Source organism: Saprolegnia parasitica, assembly GCF_000151545.1.
Source record: "Saprolegnia parasitica CBS 223.65 unplaced genomic scaffold supercont2.252, whole genome shotgun sequence".
In the NCBI taxonomy this organism is placed as follows: domain Eukaryota; phylum Oomycota; class Saprolegniomycetes; order Saprolegniales; family Saprolegniaceae; genus Saprolegnia; species Saprolegnia parasitica.
In genome coordinates this window covers 7568-19980 of record NW_012156646.1, presented here as the reverse complement: position 1 = coordinate 19980, position 12413 = coordinate 7568, and the positions used below count along the sequence as shown (strand labels likewise).

The 12413-nt window shown below is 58.6% G+C and overlaps 5 protein-coding genes across 5 annotated transcripts; 2 read left to right on the top strand and 3 right to left on the bottom strand.

Annotated features, from left to right (window-relative positions):
• Positions 1–698: 698 nt before the first annotated feature.
• On the top strand, positions 699–1639 carry SPRG_16145 (hypothetical protein; the record flags this gene model as incomplete). Its single annotated transcript, XM_012355497.1, has 2 exons — positions 699–1050; positions 1086–1639. The coding sequence occupies exons 1-2, from the start codon at positions 705–707 to the stop codon at positions 1637–1639; spliced, it is 900 nt and encodes a 299-aa protein (XP_012210887.1). The 5' UTR covers positions 699–704.
• A 697-nt stretch (positions 1640–2336) lies between these two features.
• SPRG_16144 (hypothetical protein) lies at positions 2337–4622 on the bottom strand. Its single transcript, XM_012355496.1, has 3 exons — positions 4570–4622; positions 4262–4523; positions 2337–4213 (listed from the first exon to the last, which is right to left on the bottom strand). The coding sequence occupies exons 1-3, from the start codon at positions 4605–4607 to the stop codon at positions 2393–2395; spliced, it is 2121 nt and encodes a 706-aa protein (XP_012210886.1). The 5' UTR covers positions 4608–4622; the 3' UTR covers positions 2337–2392.
• Positions 4623–8942: 4320 nt separating this feature from the next.
• SPRG_21693 (hypothetical protein) lies at positions 8943–9257 on the bottom strand (the record flags this gene model as incomplete). Its single annotated transcript, XM_012355495.1, has 1 exon — positions 8943–9257. A coding segment is annotated over one exon (315 nt), but the record flags the coding sequence as incomplete, so codon positions are not given.
• A 375-nt stretch (positions 9258–9632) lies between these two features.
• SPRG_21692 (hypothetical protein) lies at positions 9633–9885 on the top strand (the record flags this gene model as incomplete). The annotated part of the gene is made up of 2 exons (XM_012355494.1): positions 9633–9684; positions 9743–9885. Coding segments are annotated over 2 exons (195 nt in total), but the record flags the coding sequence as incomplete, so codon positions are not given.
• A 1728-nt stretch (positions 9886–11613) lies between these two features.
• On the bottom strand, positions 11614–12336 carry SPRG_16143 (hypothetical protein; the record flags this gene model as incomplete). The annotated part of the gene is made up of 1 exon (XM_012355493.1): positions 11614–12336. Exon 1 carries the CDS (start codon positions 12277–12279, stop codon positions 11614–11616), a length of 666 nt encoding a protein of 221 aa, XP_012210883.1. The 5' UTR covers positions 12280–12336.
• Positions 12337–12413: the final 77 nt, after the last annotated feature.

Below are 12413 nucleotides of genomic sequence, written 5' to 3'. Positions count from 1 at the left end.
AAAGTCGATGATCGCCGTGTCTCGCAGCCGCCGCACGACACCTAGCACATCCATGGGCCGCGCCTGGAGCTTGAGCTTCACCTCGAGCTCGAAGAGCAGCTTGTCGTCGGCCTCGGAGACCGCGACCGGCGGGAACGTCCAGCCACGCGCCGTGTCGGTCGGCGGCTCGGCCAGCGCTGGAGCCTCCTGGAGGACTTCTCGAGGTTGAGCTGGCGCTAGCGCCGTGCTACTTATCGTCGCGCGCGGTCGCATGGCCGGCGCCGGGACGTCGAGCTGCTGGAGGAGGGTCGCGGCCTGTGGGTAGTCGATGGCGAGGGCGGGCAGGCTGTCTGCGAGCATGGCCGGAGCGCCTGCGGGAGCGCCGACGGCGCCGGCCAGAGCCCATGGCTGACCTTGCTCTCGATCGTGTGGAGGGCACGGACGCGGATCTCCTCGATCGGGTGCGCCAGCTTGCGCACGACCGCCTCCATGGTCTTTAACGCCAAATCCACGCGTTAAAGTGGGGAGGGGGTCCATTTATACGCTCCGGGTACCCTCAAACAAGAAACGTCGAGTTTCGATACAAATGGGTTCTGTTTCAGCTGCACCCCCTACTGTATTGAGCGTCACCCGGTCCATGGACCTGCGAGGCTCGATAAAGTGCGTGCCGGTTGATTCGCACTTTGGCCGTGTACTCGGTAAGCTCCAGTCAAGTTTGGATTGCCATGGTCCAGCGGCTCTACGTGGGGCGGCTGCCCGAGGATGTGACCAAGGCCGAGCTTGTCTCGCGCTTCGAGCGCCTCCTCGCCGGCAACGCCGACCTGCGCATCGACGACGTCCAGCTCATGGCCAACTCGGCGGCCAACGACTTTGCCTACCTGCAGATCGCATCGGCCTCTGGCGATGCGGCCGCCGAGACTGCAACCGTCGACGCCTTTGTCAAGGCGTACCACAACACCAAGTGGAAGGGCAAGCGACTGCGCGTCGAGCCGGCCAAGCCCGACTTTATGCAGCGGCTGCAGGCGGTGTGGACCAACGACGAGGTCGCCAAGGCCGAGGTACTCGCCGAGCGTGAGCGCGCCTTTGCCCCGCCCAAGACGACGAAGCGCCGGCAATGGAGCTAAAGAAGTCCAAGCGCTACAAGGGCAAGCGCATGCTCTTTGACGACGATGGCGTCGTCTCGATCGTGGCGTCGAAGGCTCCCGTGGCGACTACGGTCGTTGCCGAGGCCCCACCGTCGGACAAGGAAGACGCCAACGAGGACGACGGTCACCTGAGCTCTGAGACCTCGGACGACGAAGCCAAGAGCGACGAAGAGGAGGCCTCGGCGGATGCCATCGACGACGCGGCCAATGACGACGACGACACGGTTGAAGCCGAGGTTGAAGTGCCGGTCGCGGACGCCGAGTTAAGCTCCGAGACATCGGACGAGGACGTTGATGAGCCGGAGGATGCGGCCATGAGCTCCGAGACGTCAGACGACGAAGATAAAGATGCCGAGCAAGACGATGCGGACGCGGCTGTCGAGCAAGACGACGTTGAGGCGGACGAAGCGTCGCCGGCCGACGACATTGACATGGAGGCTGAGATCGAGCTGGAGCTCGCCTACGCGCAGGCGCAAGCAGCTCCAGCAGCAGCAGCAGCAGCAGCGAGCCGGTGACGGCGACGGACGCGGACGCGCTCCCGAAGCGGCAGGTGGCCGACGTCCTCGCTTTTGGCGCGAGCTTTTGCAAGCCGGACCCGTGGACCAAGACGCACGAGGCCGACTGGATGACGCTGCGGAAGCCGCGAACGCCCGTCGTCTCGCTGCCATCAAGGAGCGCGAGGCGCAGATGGCCGCGATGAAGAAGCAGTTCCAAAAGCCCCGCCCCAAGAATGCGTAGGGGTAGGTGTAGAACGACGATGTGTAAATTATCTGCTCTCGATGCACCGTGTGTACCACAATGTTGCAGTCCACACACTAGTAGACGATATCCATGTCGGTATCTCACTACTTGCAGTCGTCGCCACCACCAAGGGCAACCGTTGTCTGTGTGACCATTGTCAGAGGACGCGACCTTGCCGCCATGGGTCGAAGTTCTATACGAAGTTCGAAGTCAAAGGATTGGCGAATCAGACGCTGGCAATTGTATCTTAGCTCCGCACCACGGATCAAGGGATGCCTCTCGCACGCGGGCCACTGAACGACGCGCATGGCGATGAAGCCTCCAAGACCTTGGCTTACGTCTGCGCGGATGTTGCGCTGGCGATGGTTGTAGTGTCGGCGGCGGTGTGTCTGCAGCGCTGGCCCGGTTTCGACCAGAGGTTGGGTTGGCGGGTGAGCGCCACGGACGATGGGTCGTGCAAGACACGGCGGAGGCGGTGTATATAAGGAGAAATTCTATGGATTAACATGGGAAAATAATGCATTGGTTTACTTCTTGGCCTTCTTCTTCAGGCGCGCCTCGGCAAACTTGTTGGCCATGAAGCGGGCCTGCTTGGCCTTGGGGTTCAAGGCCGTCGGCTTGCCGGGCTTGTTGCCCTTGCCCACCGGCTGGTTCTTGCCCTGGACCTTCTTGACCGCAGGCGCCGCGGGCTTGGCCGCGGGCTTGGCGGCGGGCTTGGCGGCGGGCTTGGCGGCCGGCTTCGTGGCCGTCTTTTGCTGCTTCTTGACGGGCTTGGCTTCCACGACGGGCTCCTCTTCTTCCTCCTCCGAGGCCTCTTCCTCTTCGGCTTCTTCCTCCTCCGAGGCTTCTTCTTCGACAGCCTCGTCTTCCTCAGCTTCTTCCTCAGCTTCGTCCTCGCTGGCCTCACCCGCGATCTCGTCGTCGCTGTCTTCTTCAACGACCGACGCGTCGACGGCATCGGCCGCCTTCTTGTTGGCCTTCTCGAGCTGGCGCTTCTGGCGCTTGGAGAGCACCTTGGACTCGTTGTCCGAGTCGTACTCGTCCTTGTTGTCGTCGTCGTCCGAGCCGTCGTCCGGCTTGGCGTTCGCGTACTTCTTGAACTTGGCCACGTAGAAGCCGTCCATGTTGTGCACGTGCGGGTAGAAGCGGCGCGTGAGCGTCATGCTCGGGTGGAAGCGCTGCTGCTGGTAGCGGGTGAAGCCGGGCTTGCCGTGGTCGAGGCCGCAGTCGACGAGCTTGACCGCGCGCTTCTTGAGCGCGTACTCGACAACCGCTTCGTTCTCTTCGACCATGACCGAGCACGTCGAGTAGACAATGATGCCGCCGGACGCGCTCTTGGCGTCGACGGCGTCGATGGCCGCGAGAATGAGTTCCTTCTGGAGGTGCGAGAGGCGGAAGACGTCCTTCTCCGTCTTCTGCGTCTTGATGGACGGGTCGCGCGCAATGACGCCCATGCCCGTGCACGGCGCATCGAGGAGGACGCGGTCAAAGCCGGTGAAGACGCTCGGGAGCTTGCGGCCGTCGTAGTTGGAGACGGCGCAGTTCTTGACGCCGAGGCGGTGGAGATTGGCCACCGTGGCCTTGAGGCGGTTCTTCTTCAGGTCGTTCGCGATGAGCGTGCCCGAGTTGCGCATGAGCTGGGCCACGTACGTGGTCTTGCCGCCCGGCGCGCAGCACATGTCGAGGATGCGCTCGTTGGCTTCGGGCGCGAGCGCCAGCACCGGGCCGAACGACGACGCCGACTGGAGCATGTAGTGGCCGGAGAGGTACTCGGGCGTCGCACCGATCGGGACCGGCGAGTCGTAGATCTTGAGGCCGACCTTGGACCACTTGGCGAGCGGGTCGAGGTTCACACCGCGCTGGATGAGCGCCTGGGCGAGGTCGCGCCGGCGCGTCTTGAGCGTGTTGGCACGGATGACGAGCGGGCGCGGCTGCTCGTTGGCCTCGATGAACTCGAGCGTCTCGGCGGGCGAGAACATCTGCATGAAGAGCACCATGAGGTCGCGGTTGTAGCCAAAGTACGACGCCATGTCGGTCGTGAGCTGGTCAATGTACTCGGAGCGGCTGCGATGGGCCTCGCGGCGCTCCTTGAAGTGCGCCAGGACTTCAATGACGTCCTTGATGCGCTGGTAGACGTCCGACGCGTCAAGACCGCCGGCCTCGTCGTCGTCCTCGTCGTCTTCGTCCGGGAGCTCGTACTTGCCCTGGTTGGCGAGGTTGAGCTGCATCTCTTCCTCGGCGTCCTCCTCGTCCTGGGCCTCCTTGGCTGCGAGGCGCGCGGCCTTGCGCTCAAACTCGGTCATGTGCTCGTCGTCCGAGTCTTCATCCTCGTCGTCGCTGCCAGCGTTCTATCGTAGCATGAGCTGCCTGCGTTCGCATGTGGTAGTGGTGGTTACCTTGGGCTTGAGCCACTTGGCGTTACCGTCCGAGAAGCCCTTGGGCGTCGCATCGTCGTCGTAGTTGTCGTCGTCGTCGTCTTCGTCATCGTCGTCTTCATCGACATCCTGCTCGTCTTCCGAGACCTCTTCCTCGTTCTCGCTGGCCATGGGCTCATCTTCCGACTCGGACTCGGGCACGACGACCTTGGCCGCCTTCTTGGACTTGGCCGCGATGGCTTCGTACTTGCCCTTCTTGGAGACCGGCGCGGGCGCGTCGAGCCTAGGCCATCGTGAGCTACGCGGTCATGGCGGGTCGGTGGACCTACTTGCGCTTCTGCGTCGTCTGCTGCTTCTTGGCGGCCATCGAAGCTACTTGAGGATTGGCTGCAATGCCATTGGATCGAGCTGCAGCCTCGCGTTTGGTTGGCTGGTTGACCCCCTCGATACAAGCACATCTCAAAAACCTTTTTGTTTGAGTATGCATTGATAGAGGTAGTACGTGGCAGCACCAGAGGCCACAGCGTTCGAGGTCTGCCCTGTGACGTGGTGGCGGCGTCGTCGTCGTGGCCACTCCGAGTCTTTGCAACGGATTGGACAATCAATGCAGCGTATCGAGGGTGCCATCGTTGTGTGGGCCAGCAATCGACTCGGCTGCAGCCTTGGACGCTGGGAAAGCCGTCGGATGCGAGTCGCGCCACCGTCGGATGCGAGTCGCGCCACCGTCGCCAAGGTGTTGCAATGGTCCTTGGGGTGGAAGCATTATCAGAGGACAGTTCATTTCTCCGATGAGCAATAACAGTTCAAGATGCCAACGATGGCGTGCGTATCGTCGGGATGGCGGTGATTTTTCGAGCGGGACGAGGTGCAAGCACCATGAGCAAAGCTACCAATCGAGCATGAGGTAGAGCAGTGCGCCGTGCATCGGCAGAAGACGAGGCAACCAAGTGGTGTGTCCTAAACAAAACGATCGCGCGAGATGAACGCGGCTTCATTTGGCCAAGCCACGTGGACCATGGCCATCGAGATAACACATGCGGGAACCAAAAGAGCATTACGACCTATCTAGATCAATATAGCAGGTTTGTATGCAAGTGCACCTTTGGAGCGCGGCGCCGATGGGGCAAAACGACGCGCTGGACGAGCCAAGGGCCTACAGTATGACGTGCGGTTATATGCGGCTTTATGTGCCTATATATGGTTAGTGCCATTATTAACAGTTTCAGTCATTGCTGTAGCTTTACAGCTCGCCCGCCGACACAAAGTAGCATTTCGTGCTCCCCAAAGTGTTGTGTATTGATGTGCCAAGTATGGGCGATTCCGTTTTGAAACGCGATTCGGGCGATGCGATGCCCAGTGCTGCTGGCAGTCGCGCTCCAGCGGTCATCATTGGTTAAAAATACCGAAAATGAACCAATCAAGCGCATCAAATAAATGGCATTCGATTTCTATTTTATAGCAGTGAAATTGTATGGTGATTCTGCAAGCTTTGTCAACGTTCCAGCCGCTTCCGCGTTCATACTTACATCCATCGTTATCGCACGCGTCGGTGTTTGCGGAACGCATGCGATTCTTTCGCAGCACACGCACGGTACGACAGAGATGCTTCTGCTACGCCTAGCTTACACTCTGCAATCTTGACGCGATTGGGATCGTCCGTAACGCTGAGCTCGATCATATTAATTTATAGAATATTTCAAGTTGATGCATATCGCAACATGGAGGTAAAACGCGCGTCCACGATGCAGCTTTCCCACCACACCAGCACAGACGAAATAATGCGTTCACAGCAAAGCATACATTGTGGTCATTAGTCCAATGCTATACATGCTACATAGAGTCGCCTACTGGTTCCGGGCACTCATCGCCCAGAGTGTCCGTCGTGCCATGGATGCTGTGGATGCGGTCGTTGCGCGCGCGAGGCTAGTGGGTCTTAGGCAGCGGTATCGACGACGTCGGCTCCAAAAAGAGTGCGCCAGCCGAGCGCGCGATATTGATGTTGGTCGTGATGCTGCAGACCGGGTACCCGTCAAATACAAATTGTGAGTACTTGGAGATCTTGGCCGCCGCCTGGCCATCAGTGCCTGCAGAAAAACATCCAAATCAAACATCATTGCCGTTATCTTCATGTAGTCACTCTTTGCACCCAACAACGCAGGCCAAGTGGAGCACCCTTGGTCTTTATCATGCGCAGCACGACCCGGTCACCGGCGACTGGGGGGACAATCGATGTCACCCGTTGCCGTTGCAATCTTACCGCCTGACGATGGTCTACTGCCCTGACGCGCCGCCAGTCGTCGAGCTTGACTGTAGTGCTTTGGACACAGAGTGCGCTGTCGGCACTTGAACATAGCTATCGCTGATCGATTGCCGCGACGTCGGCATAGACGACTGGAACGCTCGACAGTGATCGTGCAAGAAGACAGGATAGGTATGACCCATGTTGACCGCATTTCACGGCCCGAGAACTACTGTGAGTGCTCGCGATGCATCTGATAGCCTATCTGATAGCATGGCAACGATAAGGATTCAAATGCAGTTTGTTGCTCGTCACGTCGACTTGTAGTTTCAAAACTACAGAGTACTGTACTCGAACGGCCCATCTCTCACCAAGATCACGATTCGGGCATATAGGCACTATTGAACCCAAGTGCCTGTGAGCCCGCATGAACATGTAAAAACACGCCAGAGAATTCAGGCAATCCATCAAGCGTGGATTCTAGGACAAATGATGCACTGCAGTAGAAGTAAAGATCGCAAAACACTGCTGATAGAGTGTGCACATGTCCGTCGCATGCGTCAATCGGTGTCCAAAACAGCGGTGATTGTTTTCTTCTCCTTGAAATAATGCAACGCTAGTCGCAGGGAGGAATGACAACCAGCTGGATGAAGCCATAAAGGCTGCATCGCATGTTTGTGCAAATGTAAACAGGACATCCACTCGTCGCAAGTTGGTACCAGCCGTGTGTTCACCGTTTCAGCCACTATCAGGTGTAGGCTTCCGGGGTTGCTGCAATACGAGCAGTGCAGAAGCTCGGCACTTGGAGCTTCGACCTCACTCTGAAATTTGCACCGCCATGGTCCTTCGCCTTCCTCTCGCCGCGCTCGTTGCTGCGGTCGCTGTATACGCCTCCGATGCTGCGTGCGGTGATTTGCCAGTTGTCAGCCCCACGACTCCGACGCCGACGACCCCGACACCTTCGGCCGCTCCGGAGCCCACGACGCCGACACCCTCGGCCGCTCCGACGCCCACGACGCCGACGCCTTCGACCACTCCGGAGCCCACGGCTCCAACGCCCAAGCCGACGTCGGCCACACCGACCATGAAGCCGGCCCCGACGACGTGGGTCGAAGTGGCGCGTGATGGCAAGCAAGTGGCCGCCGACAACGACTACGTCTGCCTCCTCGACACGGCCAAGCAGGTGGCCTGCGCCATGGCGCCGTCGACGACGACCAAGTGGGTTAAGCGCAATGGCGAGTGGTCCATGATCGCAGTTGGTGGCAACTCGCTCGTCGAGTACAGCTACGCGAAGGGCAACGCCGTCATCTCGGACATCAAGAACAACACTTCGGTCGATGTCTCGGTCAACTTTGGTTCGCACGTTGCGACCGACGGTGACATCTTTTGCGCCCGCGAGCAGAAGGACACAAGCTATATCTACATGAAGTGCCTTCCGTACACGGACAAGTTTGGTCAGCAGAAGTGGAAGCACCAGGAGGCGGCCAAGCATTACTTGGCCTTCCATGCCGGTGCGTCGACGCTCTATGCCCTCGACGAAGTCCACAACTTGCATGTCGGCGCGACGGCCGAGATCGCGTCCGGCGAAGTCAAGTGGACCGATGTCAAGAGCCCTGGCTTCTCGCACATTGCGTTCGATGGCACGCGCGTCTGCGGTATCACGGCCTTGTTCAAGGAGATCCAGTGCAGCATCAGTCCGCTCTCGGAGAAGCGCATTACGTGGTCCGAGCCGCTTGCTGGTCGCACGTGGATCAGCCTCGCGCTCAGCAGCGACTTGATCTATGCCGTTGACGAAGCGGGCTCGGTTCAAATGATTGGCGCGCCCAAGACGATGTAAGCGTTGTTTCTCCCACGCACTAGTTACCGGTAATGCAGTGCATTTCGGTCTCTTCTTCGGTTTCTGTGACAAGAAACCTTGTTTGTTGGCTCTAACGTTACGGTGAAAAAGTTGATGCCGGCGGCGAGGCAGCGCCAATACGCAGCGAGAGCGTCAACACCGCACTCAACCCGAGGTCGCTTGGTAGATTGCAGGAAGCGATAGATCGTCGCGGCCAAACTGACTGCCGTTTTATAGTAGACGATGAAAACAACGGGCTTGGCGGCTTCGACGTTGTTCGAGCGTTGTACGTCCAGCAAGTTGGCCCGGTACGTGCACCGCTGGCGCGCGGGACGCGTCCCAGGACTGCTAATGCATGACCTTTGGCACGTCGCCGCTTGCTTGAAGCGCTGGGGTATAGGGCTTTTGGAGGTTTGGAGACCTTTGAACTAGCTCGTCAAGCTTTTACAATTATCGGCAGCGTTTCATGGACGAGCGCAAGAAAAGAGCACGTTGTCGCGCCTTGATGTCCTGCTCCCCGACGACCGAAATCGCTGTCTCCATCTGTAGCAGCTCCGAGATCGCGTAGAATCCCTTGCCCTACGAGGGCGCAGGCGCCGTTGCGGAAAAAAGGTCATTGCACTTGAGCCAGACGTCGACGTGTTGAGAGTTATGTCGTCTATCTGCCGAAACAGACGCTGAGAGTGAGATCCTCGGGCTGGTGCGAAATGTGCGGACGATGGCCTCGACTTGTATAATACGGCTGGCGCGGGTCCTTTGGCGGCATATCTGGATATTATCCGGATAAAAACCGGATAATATCCAGATATCGACAGCAAGTGCAATTCCAAGTCGACACGAAGACAAGCCAGAGGCATGGGCGATGCGGCAGAAGAGGCTACGCGATCGCCGCATCGTGTTCGGAGCGCGCGCGGCATCTCACGGCATCGAGCCTGACGCATACAGTCTCGGGCACCTTATGTTGAAAGGGGCGGAACCCCGCGGAGAGGAAGGAGTCCGACTTACCCGAAGAGGATGAGGTAGATTAGTGGAGGGCAAGTGAGGAGCCAACTGGCTCCGTTGGCTAGGCTATCGTTCTAGATATGACGGCTCTTGCTACTGTTCTACTGTTCTACGCTGGAGAGACGCTGGCTAACACTATCTACGTGTCGAGACTATGCTTCAACACCTTACGCATGATGTCCTGCTGCTTGAACACGGCAGCCAGCCCCGAACCTTTTGCTCAACGTCGCCTTAACTCTCCACTTGATTTGCCAACGAGCGCAGCTTCTCGCCCTCGACACACACCAACATTGGCCGCGCGCGCCCAAGGGCCTCAAACTCAACGTAAACGCGATCGTGTGCGCGCCCGTTCGCGTCTGGCGCGTGGTACGACACTCTTTCTACGTCACGTCCATCTCACCGAGTGTCTGGGTGCATGAATTAGTCGAGCTTTTGACGCTGCTGATGCTCGTGCGTCTCCTCCACCACTGCGTCGCGAGCGAGCGGTTTGCGAACCAGCTCTGGACGACGTTTGCACAGGCGCTTCTGGAGCGGATGCCATGGTCCGCCAAGCAACTGCGGACGTAAACGCGGTCGTCATCGCTCGCATGTATTCTCCGCTGCGCTGGATCGTCTCCTGCTCGACATGCACGAGGCCGAAATAATTGCACTCTCTTGCATCACTAACCTGACATGTACGGTGTGCGCAAGAATGCCTTTGGGAGCGACGACTGCACGCGCTTCAAGGGATGTGTGCCTTGAGCGACGACGTCGTCCCGCCCGCCGCCGCCAAGTACTGGCGCTGGGCGACACCACCGTCGCTGTCTGTGCCGCCGGTGCCGAGGTCACCTTCGAGAGACACGGCGTCATTTTGAAACCTGCTCTCGACAAGACGAAACAGCTGGCACCGGGCTCACCCTTGCACTGCTGGGGCTTCTGCCTCAAAAACGACCCGAGCTTGCCTTACCATTGCCATCGGCACGTATTGCTTCTTTGATATCTCTTTGGTGTGAACACTGGTACGTAGCTCGTGTTGACGGGGACACCGATTGATGGCTGCAGTCGGTGTGGCTCATCACGGTATCTCATGACTCCCTAGTTCAAAGTAGGTGATATCCGGTTGGTTTAGAAGGCATGGCACCAGTCGTACGCGATGTTGGGTGTGCGCGTCGCGTCCTTGCTGCTGCTGTCGGTCGCGCCATGTCCGTCTATATAATAGTACCCTCTGACAATTTGACAATGCAAATATCCTAAGTACACGTGCAACGACACCTCAGAGCGCGCCGCTGTTATACTAGTCGCAGCTCGGGAAGGCGGTCCTTACTCGCAATGGTGTTGTCTCACGTGTCATCGCCAAGCGCTCGTACTCGTAGGCTAGAGATGTGATATTCACGATGGGGTATACGATGGGGTAATATGGGAAGTAAAAAGCTTCAAAACTTGATCGGCATGACGTGGCACTCGGAAAATGACCCATTTCCGCGTGGACGCCGTCGTGTAAAAACGAAATTGACGAAGGCGGCACGCAACACCTCGAAGCATTTTCACAAGAGAATTAGAGCAACCTTGAGTACTACTGATTCTCCAATTTGCGCTCGAGGGCCTCGGTCGCACGACTCCGCGTCACACGGTAGGTCGATCGCTAGCTGGTGTCCTCTCAACGGTGGCAGAGGTCTTTCTTTCATCACGCATTCCTGCAGTGCAGGATACTCGTTTACCGAGCAGAGTCTTACGGACGACAAGAATCGCTGCGTCCTCATCAGGGGTGAAGAATAGCTACCCCTGGTTCTCATGCAGCATGCGAGTGCCGCTTCGAGGACCGCTACCACCAAGCACGACCGATGGTACCAGGAACATTTTGAGCAACGTCGCAGCCCTCGCGCGCCGGTGCTAGTACCTTGGAATAGGCGCATACCGGTGCAAAAGAGCCTCATGGAGTTGTCGCTCCGGTGTGCTGGGTCATGCCTACTTGTACGAGCTGACGTCGGTCGCAGGCATGGGCGCCGTAGCGGTAGAGGCCGTTGCTTTTTACTTCGTGGGTCTATGCGCTGTGAGTTGTAAAGCCGATCTGTTCAGAAGCACGTCGACTGCGACAATCTCGAGCGCGAGGAGCGCACGATGGCCTCGACTTTGGCTAGACGCCGTATCCGGACACTATACGGATAACCCACAGCACGTGCAATTCCAAAATGCCACGGAGACGAGCCGCGACGTCTCGCGGCGAAAAGCCTCGAGACCACCTTTTATAGCACGTCTACACCAGTCCGAAAATCGGTAACAAAGCATGTTTTCACTCGATTTGCATCCATCAACAATCTACTGGATCGGAGCCGCGATTCTTTTGACAACGGACGCCGAGGTGACCGCGTAGATCTGGTTGTTGCTGAGGGCGAGGCTCGACCAGGAGTTCTCGGGCAGCGGTGATGACCATGTCGTCGGTGTCTGGGACGCAAGATCGCTGATCGTACAGACGATCGAATTGCCCGGCGTCTTGATACCGCACACGCGCTTGCCGTCGTACGCAATTTTGCTGAACTTTGGCGCCCCCGTCACTTGGAGCCACGACACGGTGCCGTTCGTGATGCCGGCGACGGTGGCGCGATGCAAGTTGTTCTGACTGCTGAGCCCGTACATCGTCGCGCTGTTGGCGGCCATGGCCGTGGACAGGAGGTTGCTGGTGGTGGTCTTCCAGACGCGGTTACCGTTCTGGAGCCGGAGGGGGCCGCATTTGACGCTGGTGCCCGACTTTGCGCAAATGTACGTGCCGTCGGTCGAGATTTGGGAAACAGGGTTCAGATCCGCTTTCTCTTTGATTGGCTGAGACAACGAGATCGACTGGAGGTAAAAGTCTTTGGGGCCGACGTCGTATTGCACGATCCAGTCCCCGCCGACAGCAAGAAGCGTCTTGCCCGACCCGCGAGAAGACAGTTGAAGAGGCAGCGTTTGCGACGTAGTGCAGTCGAGCTGGTTGTTGCCGTCCATGAGCAAGCAGACAACCTTGTCGTTCGCAGCGACTTGCGTGTAGCGGCTCGTGGTGGCTGACACCCAGACTGGGGACGGCGTAGGAGCTGGCGTCGGGGCATCGGTGGGAGCAGCCGTGGGAGCGTCTGAGGGAA